General features: G+C 36.8%; 3 protein-coding genes across 3 annotated transcripts in view; all 3 read left to right on the top strand.

The window, feature by feature from the left end:
- Positions 1–4108: 4108 nt before the first annotated feature.
- On the top strand, positions 4109–8028 carry hoxd13.L (homeobox D13 L homeolog). Its single transcript, XM_018235934.2, has 2 exons — positions 4109–4857; positions 6473–8028. The coding sequence occupies exons 1-2, from the start codon at positions 4209–4211 to the stop codon at positions 6721–6723; spliced, it is 900 nt and encodes a 299-aa protein (XP_018091423.1). The 5' UTR covers positions 4109–4208; the 3' UTR covers positions 6724–8028.
- An 8999-nt stretch (positions 8029–17027) lies between these two features.
- LOC121397930 overlaps positions 17028–19540 on the top strand; it is a 26680-nt gene continuing 24167 nt past the window's right edge. The window contains exon 1 of the mRNA XM_041576216.1: positions 17028–17679. The gene's annotated coding sequence lies outside the window, so the exon portion shown is untranslated. The remainder of the gene's footprint in view (positions 17680–19540) is intronic.
- Positions 19243–19540, top strand: part of hoxd11.L (homeobox D11 L homeolog) — a 5851-nt gene continuing 5553 nt past the window's right edge. The window contains exon 1 of the mRNA XM_041575760.1: positions 19243–19540. This exon is cut by the window's right edge and continues 1533 nt beyond it. The gene's annotated coding sequence lies outside the window, so the exon portion shown is untranslated.

Below are 19540 nucleotides of genomic sequence, written 5' to 3'. Positions count from 1 at the left end.
ATTCATATTCCAGTCTCTTATGCAAATCTGTGCATGGTTACTAGGGTAATTTGGGCCCTAGGTACCAAATTGCTGAAATTGCAAACTGTAGAGCTGATGAATAAAAAGCTAAATAACTCAAAAACCATAAATAATAAAAAAATGAAATCCTGTTGCAAATTGTCTCAAAATATCTCGCTCTACATCATACTAAAAGTTAATCCAAAGGTGAACAACCGTCCTTTAATCAATTCAGTTATTATCACTCTGGCGGCAAGTGATTGTCATTATTAGCATAGTAACTGCTTTGATAATTGGATCATACCTGTCTTCTATATCAGAAGTGTAAGTAGGGGTGAGAGAAAAAAGCAGAACAAATATTGAACAAAATCTATTTGCTGAGCAGTATGGCAGCCTCCAGCTTTGTTCCAGGGGCAAAAGAGATCAGACCAGGTTCTGTAGCCCAGAGCATCCAGATTCCACAGCCAAGTTCTACCGTTTTTACGCATTTTGGTTACTTATTATACGAGTCTGAAAAGTGCATTGATGTGAACTTGTGAGTTCTGAGACAAATGTCCGTTGGCTTCAAAGGCACTCTGAGAGCCCCAAGCTGAATGTTTATTCCCATTTACAGGTGTAGGAAGGTGTAGCTGTAAAACACAAGTTTTTATTGCAGCTAGTAAAAACTAGGAGAACCATGTCCAGTAGCATTTCCTTATTTTAAAGAAAAAAAGGTACAAAAGGCGAAAAATTCAAATACATACAATAGTCGTGCAGTTCAGAGACGGTGGCCCTATGAAATGTAAGTGTAGTGTGTGTGTGTTTGCTTACCAGTGCAATAGTTGTGTGCACTTGTGTGTCTGGGCTGGAACAGGCTGGATGTTCACTGCCCATTTGTCCCTGGCTGTTGACTCATGAGAGGAGCCTGCATAATGTCTTGTTTACTCTGCTCAGAGCCACATAAAGCCAAGGCTTAGGGAAAGGAGAGGCCAAAGTGCTGCTTAATTGACCTTATGAATCCATGCAGTTAAAAGACCGTTCTAAAAGGCTCTGGCTCACACGGATTAGAGCTATTTATGTTCTATACATCCATTTCTCACCACTTTACATAGTGTCCTGCACTCAGGGCTGCTCCCTGTCATTTATGGGGACATACTCAAACTGGCTCCTTTTTATCTTTTGAAAACACATAGAGACATCTAGCGGTGGGTTGGAGGTGTTGCGCCTCTAGTAATACTAGTGCACTATGTGCGTGTGCTTTTGTGAGTGTGAGTATATATTTATGCTTTTTCCCCTTTTATCCAGATACAATTCAGACACTGACCAATGACCACAAAAATGTGGAATATTTAATACTTCCTTTTAGTTAAAAACACACCTGCATTTATTTAAAAAAATAACCAGCTCATATAACCAGTCACCAAAAACTCAGCATGGCTTTTTTTTAATCAAAATCAATGCAAAGTGTGGATTTTTTTTTTTCTGTGCAAAAAAAGGGGGGAAACCAGAACTTTATTAGATTCTCTCGACCTGCCACTGACAAGGTTTAAATTGAATTAATGGTTATGGCTTCATTCCTGGTACGAGAAATGAAATGATGCTATCTAATAATTAATGACAGATTGTATGTATAAATATGTGCCGCATTGCTGGAAGTAAAGAACAGGAAGAGTAACCCGACTATTTTTTTTTTAGCAATGTATATTTATTTGATTACTTGAGATTTCATGAATATATCGATTTTACTTCCTTTTGTTTAACAGGAACATTTAGAATTCCATTTCCCAGGTAAGTTCCTTGCATGGATATATTATAACTTGTGATGTCATTATATATTTTGTGTTTCAGTGTGTACCGTGGGTTACACGTGTATTTGTGAGCGAACGTGTTTCGTTCTACAGACAAATATATTCTTTTCAGCTGCTTTTCTGGGGTTAGTTGGGTCTGAATAAATCAACTTGAAAAAAGATGAGCAAATAATAATATTAATAATTAATTAATTTTCGGTGTTTTAACTCGTACTAGGAAAATCACTAATATTCATTTGTCACGTGCAAAATAACTTAAAGGATTTTAAATTCGACTTGAATTGTACCAATATTCTGTGTGGACAGAGAAAGTGAGCCAGGGACCTGTTGGTTTTGCACACAGATTTCTAAAATATGTTGATTTCATAATTAATCTTTGGGATGTATAGAAATCAACAGTACCATATATATATATATATATATATATATATATATATATATATATATATATATATATATATATATATATATATATATATATATATATATATTCCCCTGTGTCACCACAATATTTTGATGCACTTTAATATTCAGGGAATGCCGCAAATCATTTTTAACACAAATCTGTGAGTTTGTGTGTATATTAATATCACTACTAAAAAATCCTGTGTGGTACTTTATGATGGAATCAAATTTGTAGTTTGGTTTACCTCTCTTAAAACGCTTAAAGTTAACTACACTTAAAGCATAATTAAATGTAAACATTTCCGACAGCATACTGAGATTTTTTTAGATAAACATAAAGTAATTTAACCCCTCGAAGATATTAGACGTTCCCATTGGAGTTGAGGGTATATTTAGGGGAGAATGCAATACTGGACTCGGGTACAGTAATAGGATTTTTTTAATATGCAACTGGGAGTTTTCTGTCAATTTCCTGTTAGTGAATGAAATACTTCTTTAAGGATGATTCTTCCTTTAAGAGTAAAAAAAAAAAAAAAAGCCTTTTAAAGTTTTTGCTCTGTAAATGCTGGAAATAATAGGGCTAATGTGGATAATGTTTTATCAAGAAATATCAGCTTTTTCTCCAGCTTATTTAACAAAATCAATTTTTGTGATGTTTCATTCAAAATATGAAATATGCCCGAAAAACAAATCTCGCCTAATAAAGGGCAAGTTACTCCCAGCCTATACTTTTGGCTCCTAGACTAGAGTCTTATGTTTATTTAAAAAAATCTTATCTTTGAACAGGATATTAGTTGGGGCAGAACAAGAACAAATAGCATTTTATTTAAACATTGCAGCCCAAAGCTGAATTACACGCCAGCGCTGACTGCATCGAACATCTCACTCAATAAATCTGAAAAATTCATTAAACGTCTCATTGTGAGTATGAGAAATTCATACTTACACGATCCTGCATCCTCTGTGCACTGCTGGATGGGTACATGGGGACATCTGATATACACAGGGGGAACTTGTGTGTGCAAACGCTACTTTATACCAACATTTAGCATTCTTACTTACATACATGTGGGAGGTGCACAGTGGCATCATTTAAATGTAGGTCAAATGTATTTGTAAAATAAATATAGACAGAATTCAATAGAATTGGAGGTGCAAAAGGAGAGTGAGAGACAGACAGACAGGGAAATAGAGACAGAGGTACAGACAGATGGCAGAGATAGATAGATAGATAGATAGATAGATAGATAGATAGATAGATAGATAGATAGATAGATAGATAGATAGATAGATAGATAGATAGATAGATAGATAGATAGATAGATAGATTAAGGTGCAAACCAAAAGATAAGTAGAATTTCGAAGGAAGTTTCTGGAAGCAAGACTGATCCTGCCTGCTATTTTTTTATGTATTTGCTACGCCTTTGTGACTACATTGTAGCGTGTGTTGGATGGAATATCCATCATATAATTTGCAGTGACCGCTGGCTGCTTATATGCAGAATACAGTGTATCCTTAGGCATGAGACCCGGGGGCCCTGCTGCACAATTCTCTCGACTGAAGCAGTTAAAAACCTGTAGCTGCACCTTCCTACTGTTGCTTTTGGGATGCAGATGGTTAGGGCAGGTAATTTGTGGGACAAGTAATGTGCACCAAGCATCTTAAAGGATTCTAATACAGTGGTCTGTAGGGATCCTGGAATTGGGACTGGGGGTTGCGTGCAGATGGAGCTTAAACGAAATAAAAGGAAAAATAGGTAGAATGAGCCCCCCTTCTAAAGAAGGGTAGTGGGTTGATTGCTGAGTGGGTTTAATTTCTTCTTTTTTTTCACGTCACGTGACAGAGAGGGACCAATGCTGAGCTACTTGGCTCCTGCAAACAGATCTGTAAAATGACTCCCCCAGCAGGGCCCCCTCCCAAACAGAGCAGCACAGTTTGTATAAACGTCCCACAATGATCGGAGCTGCTGGAGGGATAACAATTAGCGCGATGCCCAACACTGGCTGAAGGGAGGAATGTGCAAGGCTCTGAGCAAACGCACCCAGTGGGAGATGGAAGGCTTGAGAGGAGGAGAGGGGTCGTCCAGTAACCAGTGCAGGAATTTCCTCTCCAGCCCCTCGGTGTTTGGGAGCCCCTCGGGCAGGACGGTTCCGGGATTGGCCTATTCGGCACCGGATCGCTCCAGCTCATCCCGGGCAGAGGCCACCAAAGAAGGTCCAGCGTGCCCCGCTTCCACTGGCCCGTCTGGCCCATCCCTTGGCTGTGGATACCACTTCGGCAACGGATACTACAGTTGTCGTATGTCTCATGGGGTCGGGCTACAGCAGAACCCCCTGAAATCCTCCAGCCATGCTTCCCTAGGGAGCTTTCCAGTGGAGAAATACATGGACGTGTCTGGCTTGGCCAGTACCAGTGTCCCCAGCAATGAGGTGGCTTCAAGGGCCAAGGAGGTGTCTTACTTTCAGGGCTACACCAACCCCTACCAGCATGTCCCTGGCTACTTGGATATGGTCTCCACTTTTAGCTCTGGGGAGCCCAGGCACGAGACCTACATCTCCATGGAAGGCTATCAGTCATGGACTCTGGCTAATGGCTGGAACGGGCAAGTTTATTGTGCTAAAGACCAGTCCCAAGCCCCACATTTCTGGAAGTCCTCCTTCCCAGGTATGGACATGGCTACTGGCAGTTTGTGCAACTATTACTGGGGACAGGCTTCTGTCTAATCACAGGCTGTGGCCAAACACACCTACCTGCAGGACACATGTACCCCATCTACCAGCTACAACTCTCTCACACACATACAAACTCACTCACATACACTGCATGCACACACACTCACAAATACACCATCAGGCACACACACACACATGTCCATGTACATTCTCACCAACCAACGCTCTTATACAAATGTGCATTTGCAAACACACAGTCATATACATGCACTCACAGAATTATGCACACACCTCTACCTACAAACATACACGACACAGATCTCCAGGGACACACAAGCACTTATTTGCACGCATTCACAGATTGTGACATGTACACTTAATATAGTCCCACACAAAAAACACTTATATACTTATACCTACATGTAAACAGATTCACACTCTCACCTAGGAAAATACATATAAATATACAAACATATATCTCACACATATATATTAACACCCTGACACATATATACGCACCTGAATGTGTTTATTAGGCACACGTTTCATTTATAGTGTCATAGTCATTTCTAGTGTCATAGGCACTCACAAACAGAAATATACAACTATGCACACAGGCATATGTAAATGCACTTTCACACTCATAAGCACATACTTGCATATACATACACAGGCACACGTGTATACACATATATGCCGTAGAAATATATACACATACAAAACATACCAAATATAGACATTCTGGTGCACAGACAAGCTCACACATTAACACACACAGCAAGAATAATGTGCGCCTGTACTATAGCTTACACAGCAAGTGTTCTACATTGTGAGGAGGGTGTAGAGAGGGACAAGAAAAGGAAAGAAAGACCAATAGAGGGAGAGATAGAGAAGAGACCATGGACATAAATGATTTATGCACATATATATTCGGAAAACGGCTACTTTAATTATTCGTATGTTTTATGTCCTCAAATATTTTACAGTGGGACACTAACTTTTTTACAGACTATAAATAATGAACCCTGTATATGTACACAAACATACATTCCCTAGGAGGTTAACAATGACACTTCAATGAATAGATCTCTGTTATATGCATGCATTGGGCTGATACATTCGATTAAAAAGGGGTTGGATGGCTTGGGGATACAAGGTTATAACTCATAGTACAAGCTGATCCAGGGACTGGTCCGATTACCATATTAGTCAGTCCCTCTCTGATGCAATTGGAATGGGGTTTTTTTTGCCTTCCTCTGGATCAACTAGCAGTTAGGCAGGATATATATATATATATATATATATAAAAGGTTGAACTTTATGTGTCTTTTTTCAACCTAACTTAGTACGTTACTATGGCCTGGTGATGATTATACTGTATATATAGCAGAAGTTAAAGAAGGAGTTTGCCATTGTGCCATCCCCAGACAAGACACCAGTCAGTTGCTCAGTTGACCAAGTTCTGTTTATTATTCTGTTTATTATTTGTTTATATCTGTTTATTACCCCCCCCCCCAATTCGTGGGTGTGAGTGCAGTGCTGCCAGACAGCAGAGGCAAGTCCAAGTTTATTGCCACATTGCTGATGTTTTTGTGTCCCCCCTGCAGGAGATGTTGCGCTAAACCAGGCGGACATGTGCGTGTACAGGCGCGGCAGAAAGAAGAGGGTGCCCTACACTAAACTCCAACTGAAAGAACTGGAAAATGAATACGCAGTTAACAAGTTCATTAACAAGGACAAGAGGAGAAGGATATCTGCCACCACCAACCTCTCTGAGAGACAGGTCACTATATGGTTCCAGAACAGGAGGGTCAAGGACAAGAAGATCGTGTCCAAAATAAAAGATACCATTTCCTGATCGGCCCTTTTCTCGCCCAAGGGAAAACTTGAACCATCCCAAGTGTGAGGTGCGCTCCTCTCCTGTGTTTCTGGGGCAACCGACAGATCGTTCAGTGTGAACCCCAATTGCATAGAACCTTTCGATTGTTTTCTCTCTTTCTCTCTCTCTCGCTGGTACTGAATTCTGTACAGAACCAAAACCATTGCGTAATAATCCAGCGCCACTTCCCACCCGCCAGGAAACCTTTCCCTGTCTGTAATTGCAGGGGAAACTCTCCTGTAATCCCCAAGTCTCTGTGTAGTACACGGGGCACCGTATAGTCTATATATTTTATGTTTTTCAGAAAACATTTGTGCCATTACTTGTCTCACCCTATTCAGCCCCAAAGAATCCTAAACATGGGTCTTAATTTAAATTCTTAATCATATGAAATGACACATTTTGAAGAAAAAATAAGTTAAATACAGGGATGGTTTTAATTGATATTGCTCTTAATTTTGTGTGTTTACAAATAACGGGAAAAATCGATATTCCTGAATATTTGAATTGGAATATCATCTTGTTTAGATGGCCTTTGTTCAAATTCAAACATTTGGCACTGCAATTCTGCGAGAAAATAATATTCAATATTTTTGTACGGATTTATTAACTATCGATGAATAATATTTATTGTTATAAAGCAGTCTCTCTCCAGGTAGGAACATATACAAGAGTTCGAGCTATGCAATAACCCTTTGTCTTGGATGATAAAGGCCACGAATTCAAATTAAAATGAAAATTAATGAAATTGGACTTCTTTTTTAAGTGCTAGAGTCCTTCACGATTTCCACCATGCATACAATATTATAGAATGGAGCCCCTCTTCCCTCAAAAGTAAACTTTTCTGTGGTTTTCACTATTTTTCAAAGAAAAAAAATCTTGTACAATTTTTATTAAAACGTGTTTGTTTTTAAGGAAATGTTTTAAAGCACTTGTATTTTTATATTGTTTAAATGATAAAAAAAAATGAACTTTGGTATAATGGCCTCTATAAAAAAAAAATAACTCCTGGCGTTAATAAAAATGTATATGATTGTAATTGCTACATGTGTGTAGTGTTTATCGGCTGTGTGCCATGGGCTCTGGAATTCTTTTATACAGCAGCAGCAGCAGAGACAGGGAAGGCGCAAGGTTTTGCACACGTTGCAGGGCACTTTTTATTGGAGTGCAGCACAGACACAATGCACAAACACAGATACACACATAGCATTGCCCAGCATTGCCCAGCAAACTCAATCATGGATGGTATGGTAATGTGGATTTCAGTAGAGGATAAATGAGTTGTGAAGACTGCAGTATTTATATATATATATATATATATATATATATATATATATATATATATATATATATATATATATATATATATATACATTTTCCTTGTGTGTTTTCTGTGCTAGTGTGCAGGGCAGGTGATGGGAGGAAAGTACAGGCCTCAGGCTGCGTGTGAGTCACACATGGGGGGAATCGAGGGAGGCAGGGAGGTTGGGGAAGCGCTGAACTATGTCCAGGCCTGGAGGCAAGTTTCTGGGGGGTGAGGTTAATTGTACTAGGGGTTTATAAGATCACAACTCTTGCACGGATTTCGAGAAGAACAACACACACCCACGTGTACAAGCAGACACATGCACAAATAGATATTTAAATAGAAACACACATGTATATATATATATATATATATATATATATATATATATATATATATATATATACACTATAAACACTGGTGAAAGAAAACTTACACACATATAGAAGCATGCACAGATGCACACAGACACACTCACAGCAAGACACAATCATTTACATACATAATCATTAAATAAATATTATATAGTGAATAAAGTACCTCCTATGGTAAATATAAGGATATTATAAGTCACGGAGGAGTGCCAAGACCATATAAAAGTACGATGCTGAAGGCCGAGTGTTTTTATACAGGTCATGGAACTCCGAGATTACTTTTTATATCCTCATATTTTCCAACAAGGGGTACTTTATTTATTATCATACACAAGTCTTAGTGAGTCATGTGACAAAAATTACATCACTACCACCGTTTATGACTGATGACATCACTAGTCACCGTTTATAAGCATATAATTTACAGTCAAGCTATTCATGGCTTTTGTGAATCATATACATATACACATATGAATGGACATGTATTTGCACATACAAACTTACTACATTATAAACAAGCATACGATACACACACATTTAGTAAAACACACAGACAAAAGTGCTTAAACACACATAAGCACACACATACAGTATACGGTAGCACACATGCAACTACAAGCACAGGCCGTGACAACTACATACAACCACCTTGAAACATAATCGCAAACACAGACACAGCTGCACCGACACAAATTCATTTTCCAGGAAGAAACCCAGGTAGATCACACAACTCAGAGTGAAGGTCAGAGACACGAATAAAGACTCTGACACACAAGCAGTCACACAAACACACCTGCACAGAACAAACTATTCAAGGTAAAAAGGGGGCCACGCACAATAATACAATGACAAGCACAGGTACAATGGTTTACAAGCAAAGCAATAATATTAATATAAATACTAATAATGATACAGCTAAGGGCACAAACAACCAGACAGAGGCTTATATTCATATAGACACACGCGTTCTTAGACACAAACAGAGACAGAGATGTGTTTACTCACCTACACACCCAACACAAAAATAACCGAGGCATAATTACACTAACACGGACAAATAACAAGCCAAGCAGTCAGCACCAGAACCTAGAAATTACTGGAACAATAATTTAATATAGAAACTAAGAGAAATCAAAAATGTATCTATTAGTTATCATCTATATACCTGCCTATCATTCATACATCTGTTATGTATCTTGTTTTTTATCTATTAACTAAAAAAATGGGTAGTATACTTAAAATGGATATCTATCTATCTATCTATCTATCTATCTATCTATCTATCTATCATCTATCTATCTATCTATCTATCTATCTCTATACTATTTTATATTTTCCTTTTGGCTATTACTCTTAAATTATTATTAATATATCTGTCCATTTTATTTATATGTTTATCTCCATCTCAGTAGCTTTGACTTGAAATGCTATGCTCATTTTCTTTCTTTGTACTTTTACACATGGCGAATGCACTAAGCTGCTGATATCACCTATTAAACTACAGTTTATGGTCACAGTCAGCCAACAGTGTGCTCAATGCCTAATCATCATCAATGACTCTGCGGTAACACTGATATTGTTACACGGACTAATATTAGTAATCATGTTTGGATGTTGTTTTATCTGCAATACATGAAATGTGAATACCATGCAGCAATAGCTGTCTGTAATATTAACCAGTATGGTAGTATATGCTCTGCGTTTTGTTTTCACCACTCTGAGTTAATGTACAATTTCTTATTAATTTAAAATATATGAAAATATATAACATTAAATTCGCTAGACTAGCAGGGGAGTATGGGGCCTTCCAGGTTGACAGCTCAGTGCTTGTTTCAGCCCCCCCCCCACACACACAATGACATACACACAAACACACACACACACACTGACATACACACAAACACACACTCTAACACACACACACTGACATACACACAAACACACACATACATACACACACTGACACACACACATATACTCACACGCACACACACATATACACACACACACACACACACACACACAGACACACACACTGACACACACACATATACACACACACACACACACACACACACACACACACTGACACAAACATACACACTGACACACACACATATACTCACACACACACACACACACTAACACACACACATATACACACACACACACACACACTGACACACACATACACACTGACACACACTGACAGAACCTATTAAAAGGACATTCCCGTAAGCCCCAGCCCCCGCAGTGAAAAGATAATCGCTATTCATTCCCTACTGCCTTCTTCTTCTAATTGTAGTAGCGTCGTTCCAATTAAAATAAGTGGGACATACTGTTACAGGTAACGCAATGAGGCTCCATCTCCACGTTTCCATGTAATTACTGTTTGCTCAATAATACTTTCACAGTAGCTGCAATGCATTTCTCTTTCAATAAGTGGCATAAGGCTGTCACCTACTGGCCATCTTAAGTAATGCAGCGAAAAATATCCTTTATGCTCCAAACTCTGAATTTTACCAAGTTAAATAATTGAAAAGAGGCATTTCATTTGTTATACAATTGTACACAATTATATATATATACGATGCATTGTGTATTTGTTACAACCAGTGTGTAATTATAGACGTATCAAGAATTGTCTGTGTTTAAAACACTATATTCTAGAGTTTATATTGGTTTTCCGTTTTGACTCAATTGCATAAAGAAACATTTTAATTTTATCCAAATCAAAATAAGGTTTTTTGAAAAAGATGGCTGAAACAGATCACTCAGTTTTGATGTTGCACAAAAAAGACCCACAATTCACGAAACGGCAGGTAGTGCTCGTGCTCCTATATGTTTATAAAGTATATCATAAATAGGGGCGTAGGGATGGCAGGAGTGGGGACATATCAACCCGTACTTAAAAAGGGAGAGGTCTGTTTTAAATTACTATAATACTCCCAATTGGGGACATTTTATAGAGCACTTTACTTGCAACATAATTAACCTATATAGAGACAAATCGACTATATATAGAGGACATCAATATATTTACAGATATACGTCTCTCTCTCTCTCTCTCTCTCTCTCTCTATAGATAGATAGATAGATAGATAGATAGATAGATAGATAGATAGATAGATTGATATAGCTATATACAGATGTACATCTATATATTTATATAGAGAGAGCGTTTACATTTGAAATCCAAAATATACAATTTGTACTTGTATCATTGTCTTTTTTTAGAGATAAAGAGAATAAAAATGTGCGAGAGTTATATACATATAAATATCTGGACAAAGGCTGCGCAACTGGCCCTAAATGTTTTCTGTATATGTTCTAATTCTTATAAACAAGCTTTTTTTTTACTCCTATATAAAGTACTGATATGGGTTTATCGTTTCCCCCTTGTTTTTTTCTCTTTGTATTTAAATTCGTTTTAATTAGCCACAATTTATGTCAGCACCGGTGTAAGGGCTGGTGTCATATAAACACATGAGTTTCTAGTAATAGTTTGTAATAATACTACCTTGTGCTTTTATTCTGCATGATCTTTGTTCTGGGATGATGGGAGCTTGATGTCAAATAAATAAACCTGTTCTCATGTCTTCTAGTTGTACCGTACAATGGGTGTAATTGAAGTATATTTTTTATACATACCAGTGTCTTGAAGGATTATTTTTTTCAACTGGGGATACATGGTTGTGGAAAACAAATCATCAGATCTGTATATGATATTTTGGCTACAATAAGTGTGGAAATCTGATATGAGAAATAGTGTTCTCAGATCACAGACCGTGACATAAACCTTCAGAAACAAACAAGGAATATTTAATAAGTCAGTGGTATATGGCAGACACCCAGCTTGGCCATAGCACAACTGTTTCTTTTGAAAGCAGAAAGCGTTAGCAAATTCTCCATATAGAATATGTACCGAGACTGATGCGATACAGGCTGCTCTCACTTGTACAAACAGAGTTATAATCCCCTGCCTTCCCCGCAGCCCATTCCCATTCCTTCTTTACTCTCTTGCTGCTTCCTGAGCTTTTTATTGACCAACAAACATTTGGCTAAACTGTGCATGCCATCTCTTGGTGGCCTTATTGGCTAGCTCAGTCCCAAGGGCAGTGGGGCAGCCCCAGAAATGATCTTTAACCTTTCTCATAATGTCCATTTATATTTATTAATGTCTGCTACATAAATAGATGCAATATCAGCAGTAATACCAGTTACACTGACATCTGGAAAGCTAAAAACTATCCTCCCCTGATCTGTATTGGAATCTAAAGCATACACACACACACACATATATATTTGTATATAATGCTGATGTCCCCACATGAAAATAGCTTGTATATCTAACAGTCCAGAAGTCTGAACGAATAAATCCAAGCCATGGGTTCTGCCAGTGATTTCCCAAACCTGCTTTCCTTGCTTTAAGGAAGAAATGTTCCAAATGAACCCCAGTTTAAGAGAAGGGGGCCCCAGTTTTGGAGAAGAGAACCCATTGGGGTTGCAGACGGAGAATTAGAAAGAGATTCCTCTGTGAATGTGGAAGAGACAGAAGAGAGAAGGCTCCTTCCTCCCTTTGTATTCAGCCCAGTGAGTGTGAAAACGCCAGGAATTCCGTCCACTTGAACGTGACTGGGCAGCAGCCATCCTGGGATTGTGGCGTTGGCCCTTGAATGAGGACAGACTGTAAAGCCATCAGCAAAGCTTCTCACAGGGGGATCCATGGGGCAGCTGGAATGGTCTTCACATGTGACAGACAAATGCCCTTATAGATCTGGCTGAGTGCTCTGCGCCTATAGGATCTTCATCCTCCTTACCTAGTCAGCTCCGATGTGTCTGACTACCCCCAATAAATGCATAAATAAACAAATAAGTAAATACAGCACCATCTCACCCCTCCCCCAGTCACTGCTGTCTATCACATTGCCTAATGCCAGCATCAGACGCATAATTAGAATTATTTAGCACAAATACTTTATGTGGGACTTTCTTTGAAGCCTGTTTCTTGTTCTGAGTTCTGCTATTTGCTCTTAATAGGCATAGACACAGATAGATGTAAATATACAGGTACATGAAATATGGATAGATGATAGATAGATAGATAGATAGATAGATAGATAGATAGATAGATAGATAGATAGATAGATAGATAGATAGATAGATAGATAGATAGATAGATAGATAGATAGATAGATAGATAGATAGATAGATAGATATCCATTTTAAGTATAATACCCATTTTTTAGATAATAGATAAAAAACAAGATACATAACAGATGTATAAATGATAGGCAGCTATATAGATGATAACTAATAGATAAATATTTGATTTCTCTTAGTTTCTATATTAAATTATAGTTCCAGTAATTTCTAGGTTCTAGTGCTGACTGCTAGGTAGATGATATATAGATGATAAATAGATGATAAATAGATAATAGATAGATAGATAGATAGATAGATAGATAGATAGATAGATAGATAGATAGATAGATAGATTAGATAGATGATAGGTAGATTATATAGATAGATTAGATAAATAGATAGATAGATAGATAGATAGATAGATAGATAGATAGATAGATAGATAGATAGATAGAGAGATAGATATCCATTTTAAGTATAATACCCATTTTTTAGATAATAGATAAAAAACAAGATACATAACAGATGTATATATGATAGGCAGGTATATAGATGATAACTATTAGATAAATATTTGATTTCTCTTAGTTTCTATATTAAATTATAGTTCCAGTAATTTCTAGGTTCTGGCGCTAACTGCTCGGTAGATGATATATTGATGATAAATAGATAATAGATAGATAGATAGATAGATAGATAGATAGATAGATAGATAGATAGATAGATATTTTTTCTGTACTCTACATTGACCTAGCTCTAGCAGCAGCCTATTCCCCAAATAATAAAATTAGACAAACTTCTAACTTTCGCTAAAGTGCGGATATCAAACAGAAGTTTGTGCTAATTAAAAGAAGGTGAATTCGTTTGCGTCGAATCCGCAGTCATTGCCATGAGTCATTTGCATTGCCGTCTCTATACACAATTCCGTGGTTCGTAGAAAGGAAAGATGATTGCATTTAACATCTATTATGGCAGGCTTCCCTCGTTATATAGATAGAGTTTAGGGTTTTTGTGTAAACAATGGAATGTACAGAATGGCAATTGCTTTTCCTGGCCATAAATAGACCAAAATGGGCTTTTGTGATTCAGTGACTGTGAACTGGCCAAACATCCATTTGGAAGCCTGGGAGTTCTGTATACAGCAGTTAGCAGTATATAGATTGATACTTTTAGTTGAAGTCGCATTTATACTCCACTTTTTCTGCATTCAAAATGCCATCCACAGGGTTTAAACATCTTTATAAATTAAATGATCAATCCTTTCTTTTCAGCAGTATTTTGGGCACACCCCAGGCTCCCCAAATGTTACATTACTACATCGTCGCTGTCTGTGGCAAATCTAAAGCAGTCTAACGAAAACAGACACTTGTACCAAATAATGAGCCTTCCCACCAAGTTCTAATCGGGTGAGAAGGGAATAATGGCTGCTGAACCACTGACAACTTCTAATTAGTAAATACGAAAATCCCCTGTTCTGTCATCAACATGGTAAGATTAATTATTGGGTTTTTCAAAGCAGTTGCAGCTACTGGTCTGTGCATTTCCTCAGCGACTGGCTCTGCTGCTTAGGGAACAGTCGAAATGATTTTAACAGCTTTGTATCGTGCAAGGGAAATCTGGATGGAGGCTCAGTAACTTCGAAAAATCTTTTACATTTAAAAACAGAAATTATAGCAATTGCTAAATTGCTGTTACTAAATTATATTTCCAGGCTGCCTTGATTTACCAGACATCTGTATTCATATTTATTTCTGCGTGTCATAAGTGAATACAATGCAGGCCCAAATTAAATACAATTCACTATTTAAAATTAACATCGTAATTTGGACAATAAATATACAATATGGCACACTACGTACACCATATTATAAACTTAAATGTACAAAAAATTATTTTGTTTTGTTTCCAAAATAGATTTACAAACCATAATATGAGAATACTTTTCCTTTAAATTGCGTTTTAGCTGAGAGATGGATGGTTATTTATTATTTAACTTAACAGGGAATAGTCATTTATTTTCAAAAATACCAGAAAGTTATTTACTATTCAAATTGCTGACAGAGAAAGAAGATTCGTGGAAACTTAACATATTATATTTGAATACATTTCTTAGCATATCAAATAAAGAGTGGTATGTTTTATATGTAGTTTAAAATATCTGTGTGTTTGTGTGTGTGTGTGTATATATATATATACATATATATATTTGTGTATATATATATTTATATAATGTATATATATATATATATATATATATATATATATATATATATATATATATATATATATATATATATATACACATATATATATTTGTGTGTGTCCTTCTTATTTAAAAATAAGAAGGATTTTTGCCACATATTAATGGAATCCATATGTTGCAGGAGGATAGAAGTACAGAACAAAATTACAGACGGGTAGATCAATAGACACAGATCAAATAGTCATGAATAGATGGTTTTTGTATATAAAGTGCATCCCTGTGCATCTGTCTGTGGTGTTTAAGATAGATGATAGATAGATAGATAGATAGATAGATAGATAGATAGATAGATAGATAGATAGATAGATAGATAGCTAATAGATAGATAGACAGATAGTGACACGTATACAGAATAGAAGGGCTGCTAGGTAACTAATGCCATAATATACTGAACGAGACGAAAACAAACATTCATGTATTATCTGTGCAAATGTATATATATTTGTAGATGGTATGCCCTTTTATATTTATATGTTTTTAATGTCTGTGAGCGCACAAATGTGCTGTGGTATGCAGATGCACAGAGTTATGATAGATAGATAGATAGATAGATAGATAGATAGATAGATAGATAATAGACAGATAGATAGATAGATAGATAGATAGATAGATAGATAGATAGATAATAGATAGATATAGATAGATAGATAGATAGATAGATAGATAGATAGATAGATAGATAGATATGGATGAGAACAAATAGATATTCCACACCAAAAACTTTCCATTACGACTTTGAGAGAATGTGTGTATATGTATGTGCATCTGACATGTTTTGTTTTGTAAACGTATACATGATTTGTTTATTATGAGCTATACCCATACAGAATAAATAATACTAAGTACTGATACATTAAGTATAGATAGATGCATTAACGTTGGTGGTTAATTAGTAAGTAGACACAAAGGCAGATATAAATAGATAGACGCAAATTTAGTAGCTGGGTGAATTGTCCCTGCATACATGTAGGTATGGTATTACGCAAATCTATATCTTACTGTATGGATTGTTAGAGGATATGACCGAAACGTAGAGATGCACAGACGGATGATAGATGATAGACAGACAGACAGACAGACAGACAGACAGACAGATAGATAGATAGATAGATAGATAGATAGATAGATAGATAGATAGATAGATAGATAGATAGATAGATAGATAGATAGAGATAGATAGATAGATAGATAGATAGATAGATAGATAGATAGATAGATGTGCTGAGAGAGGAAAGGGGGTTATTAGGATCCCAAACTCCCCAAAAGGAAGAAAATAGAGACAGTGAGAGAGACAGTGAGAGGAGACAGCTCACATATCTTAGGACTTTGGGGCAGGCGAGCAAATGGCAGAGAAAGTACAGCTGCGAGCTGATAAAGCACACACACACACACACACACACACACACAATCACACACACAAACACACACACAAACACATATGTTGAGATGGTACAGGCAGTGCAGTGGCAGCTAAACAAGCACAAAATCCCCACATTGTGAGGCAGAAGGGGGACGCTTTCTTGCAGAACTGTGGTGGCAATAAATGAAATGACTCACAATCTCTTCCCCAGTCAGGTTTTACGAGAGCTGCCAGACAGCGTCTGTTCACGTTCCGCAGATACTAGGGGCGCCATAACAAAGTTAAGGTCAAGTTAGTGTCTTATCTTGGGTGGTGGAAACTAGAGTCCGGCAGATTCCTTATATCCCCACGCAAAACCTCTGTGTTACTATTTCACATACATGTATCATGGGACTGCCATGCACCGTGTGAGCTGAAGGAAATGTCCCTGGGAATCATATAGTTGTTCATTGGGAATATGACTGCACAGGTCTCAAGGCATCCAATGGTAACGTATATTTTCTCCATTCGCTGAGTAAATATGTTGCACTTACTGACAGCCAGGCATGCATACGTATATCTGGCCGTTTTCCAGCTACAGCTACATAGATATTATTATATATATATATATATAAATAATCTCCTGGTAATGATTTGGGGCATTTGGGCTAGGGCCTGGTGTAGCTGAATTATCCAGCTCTTTGTGCCATAAATGAGAGGAGAGGGGGCACTTGCATATGTACAACTGCCCTTGCAAACTGCCATCTCTCTGTGTCGCCATCTTGCCTGCGATTCTGAGCCTCAAATGTGCTGCTGCCTCTGGGCAACGAACTTCTGCTTGGCACTGGATTTTACACTGATTGTTTATTTTCATTCATTTATTTTATCGTCCCTGAAAGCTGGAAGGATGCAAATATATATATATATTACACACGTATATAACACGTCACTCTTTGCCTAGTTTGGGGAAACAGGATTTATTGCATTAAATATAGGAACTGATCATTTGCTGTTTATAAGGGGGTCGTGACAGTGGAGTGGCATGTAGAAAAAGAAATCTATTCTATGTATATGCATCTATATGTAAGCTATAATATAACAGCATATCATTTATTTCAACTAATATTTTACATTTCATTTTTGTTGAGTAATGTGAATGAAAACTGCAGAAAAATCCAGTGTAATCTATTAGTTCGAAGGCGCAATATTTTGCTGAATAGTAGTGCAATTTACTAAGTGCAATTTAAAGATTCTGTTGATAATAAATATTGTGCGATTTTGGCGCACAATAAGAGCAATTGTGTATAAGACCTGCCCTTGTATTTGTACAATCTGTTTATCAATTGCAGAGAAACAAATCCTTAAAGTAAGATGGCTGCTGCCCGAGTCTGCTGCCTTTTCGTAAATTCCAAGAAACTTCTGTAGCATTTTATTTTTATTCTAAAATGACGATACAGAACGGAATCCAATGGCAATCCCAAGCTCAATTAGTTTGCTCGCTTAATTTTGGTTTGACTTTTAAAATGCAGGCTTTTATATAATCGACTTGTAATTCAACATATAAGCTATTTCCATGTATGCAAAATTCTTTATTCATTTGTCACTGCTAAAGTTACAGTAGGCGAATTCATATATAGCTAGATGTTTAGCTTTAGATTTAGATATTGGCCAAGAGCCTCTTGAGGGAGATTGCTGTGCCCTGGTGCAGTTTTCTTGTAATTGTTTTATTGCTGGAGGAAAGTCTCAATAGGTCCAGGAAATAACACGAAGTGAATTTGTCACTCTTGCTCATTTTATTGTCTGTAGAGAGTAATCCTGAGTATAATCGAGTTCCTGTTCTGCAGAATTGTACGTTTATTTCAAATGTTTTCTCCTGAATTGCTTTATATAATCTGCTTGTATATATATATATATATATATATATATATATATATATATATATATATATATATATATATATATATATATATATATATATATATATATATATATATATATATATATATATACAGATATATGATAGATAATAGAGAGATGATAGAGAGATAGACAGATAGACAGACAGACAGACAGATAGATAGATAGATAGATAGATAGATAGATAGATAGATAGATAATAGATAGATAATATAAAGGTGCTGTGTGCCTCTGCATTATAACAAACATAGAGAACAGTATGTGGATTTATACTTTTAAAAGCTGCTAGCCCTGTAGGAATCTGTACAGGGAACTATTATTGGTTATGAAAGTCTTCTAGCTGGCATAACGTTAATAGGATTACATGTGAGGAGAATTTGTGGGAACGGGTGCCCCTTCTTTATGGTGATATGTGAGATGTGCTGTTGTCATTCTCTGTGTCCTGGATCCTT

Source organism: Xenopus laevis, chromosome 9_10L (assembly GCF_017654675.1).
Source record: "Xenopus laevis strain J_2021 chromosome 9_10L, Xenopus_laevis_v10.1, whole genome shotgun sequence".
Lineage (NCBI taxonomy): Eukaryota > Metazoa > Chordata > Amphibia > Anura > Pipidae > Xenopus > Xenopus laevis.
Note: the sequence above shows the minus strand (reverse complement) of the source record. Positions and strands in the feature narration are given on the sequence as shown.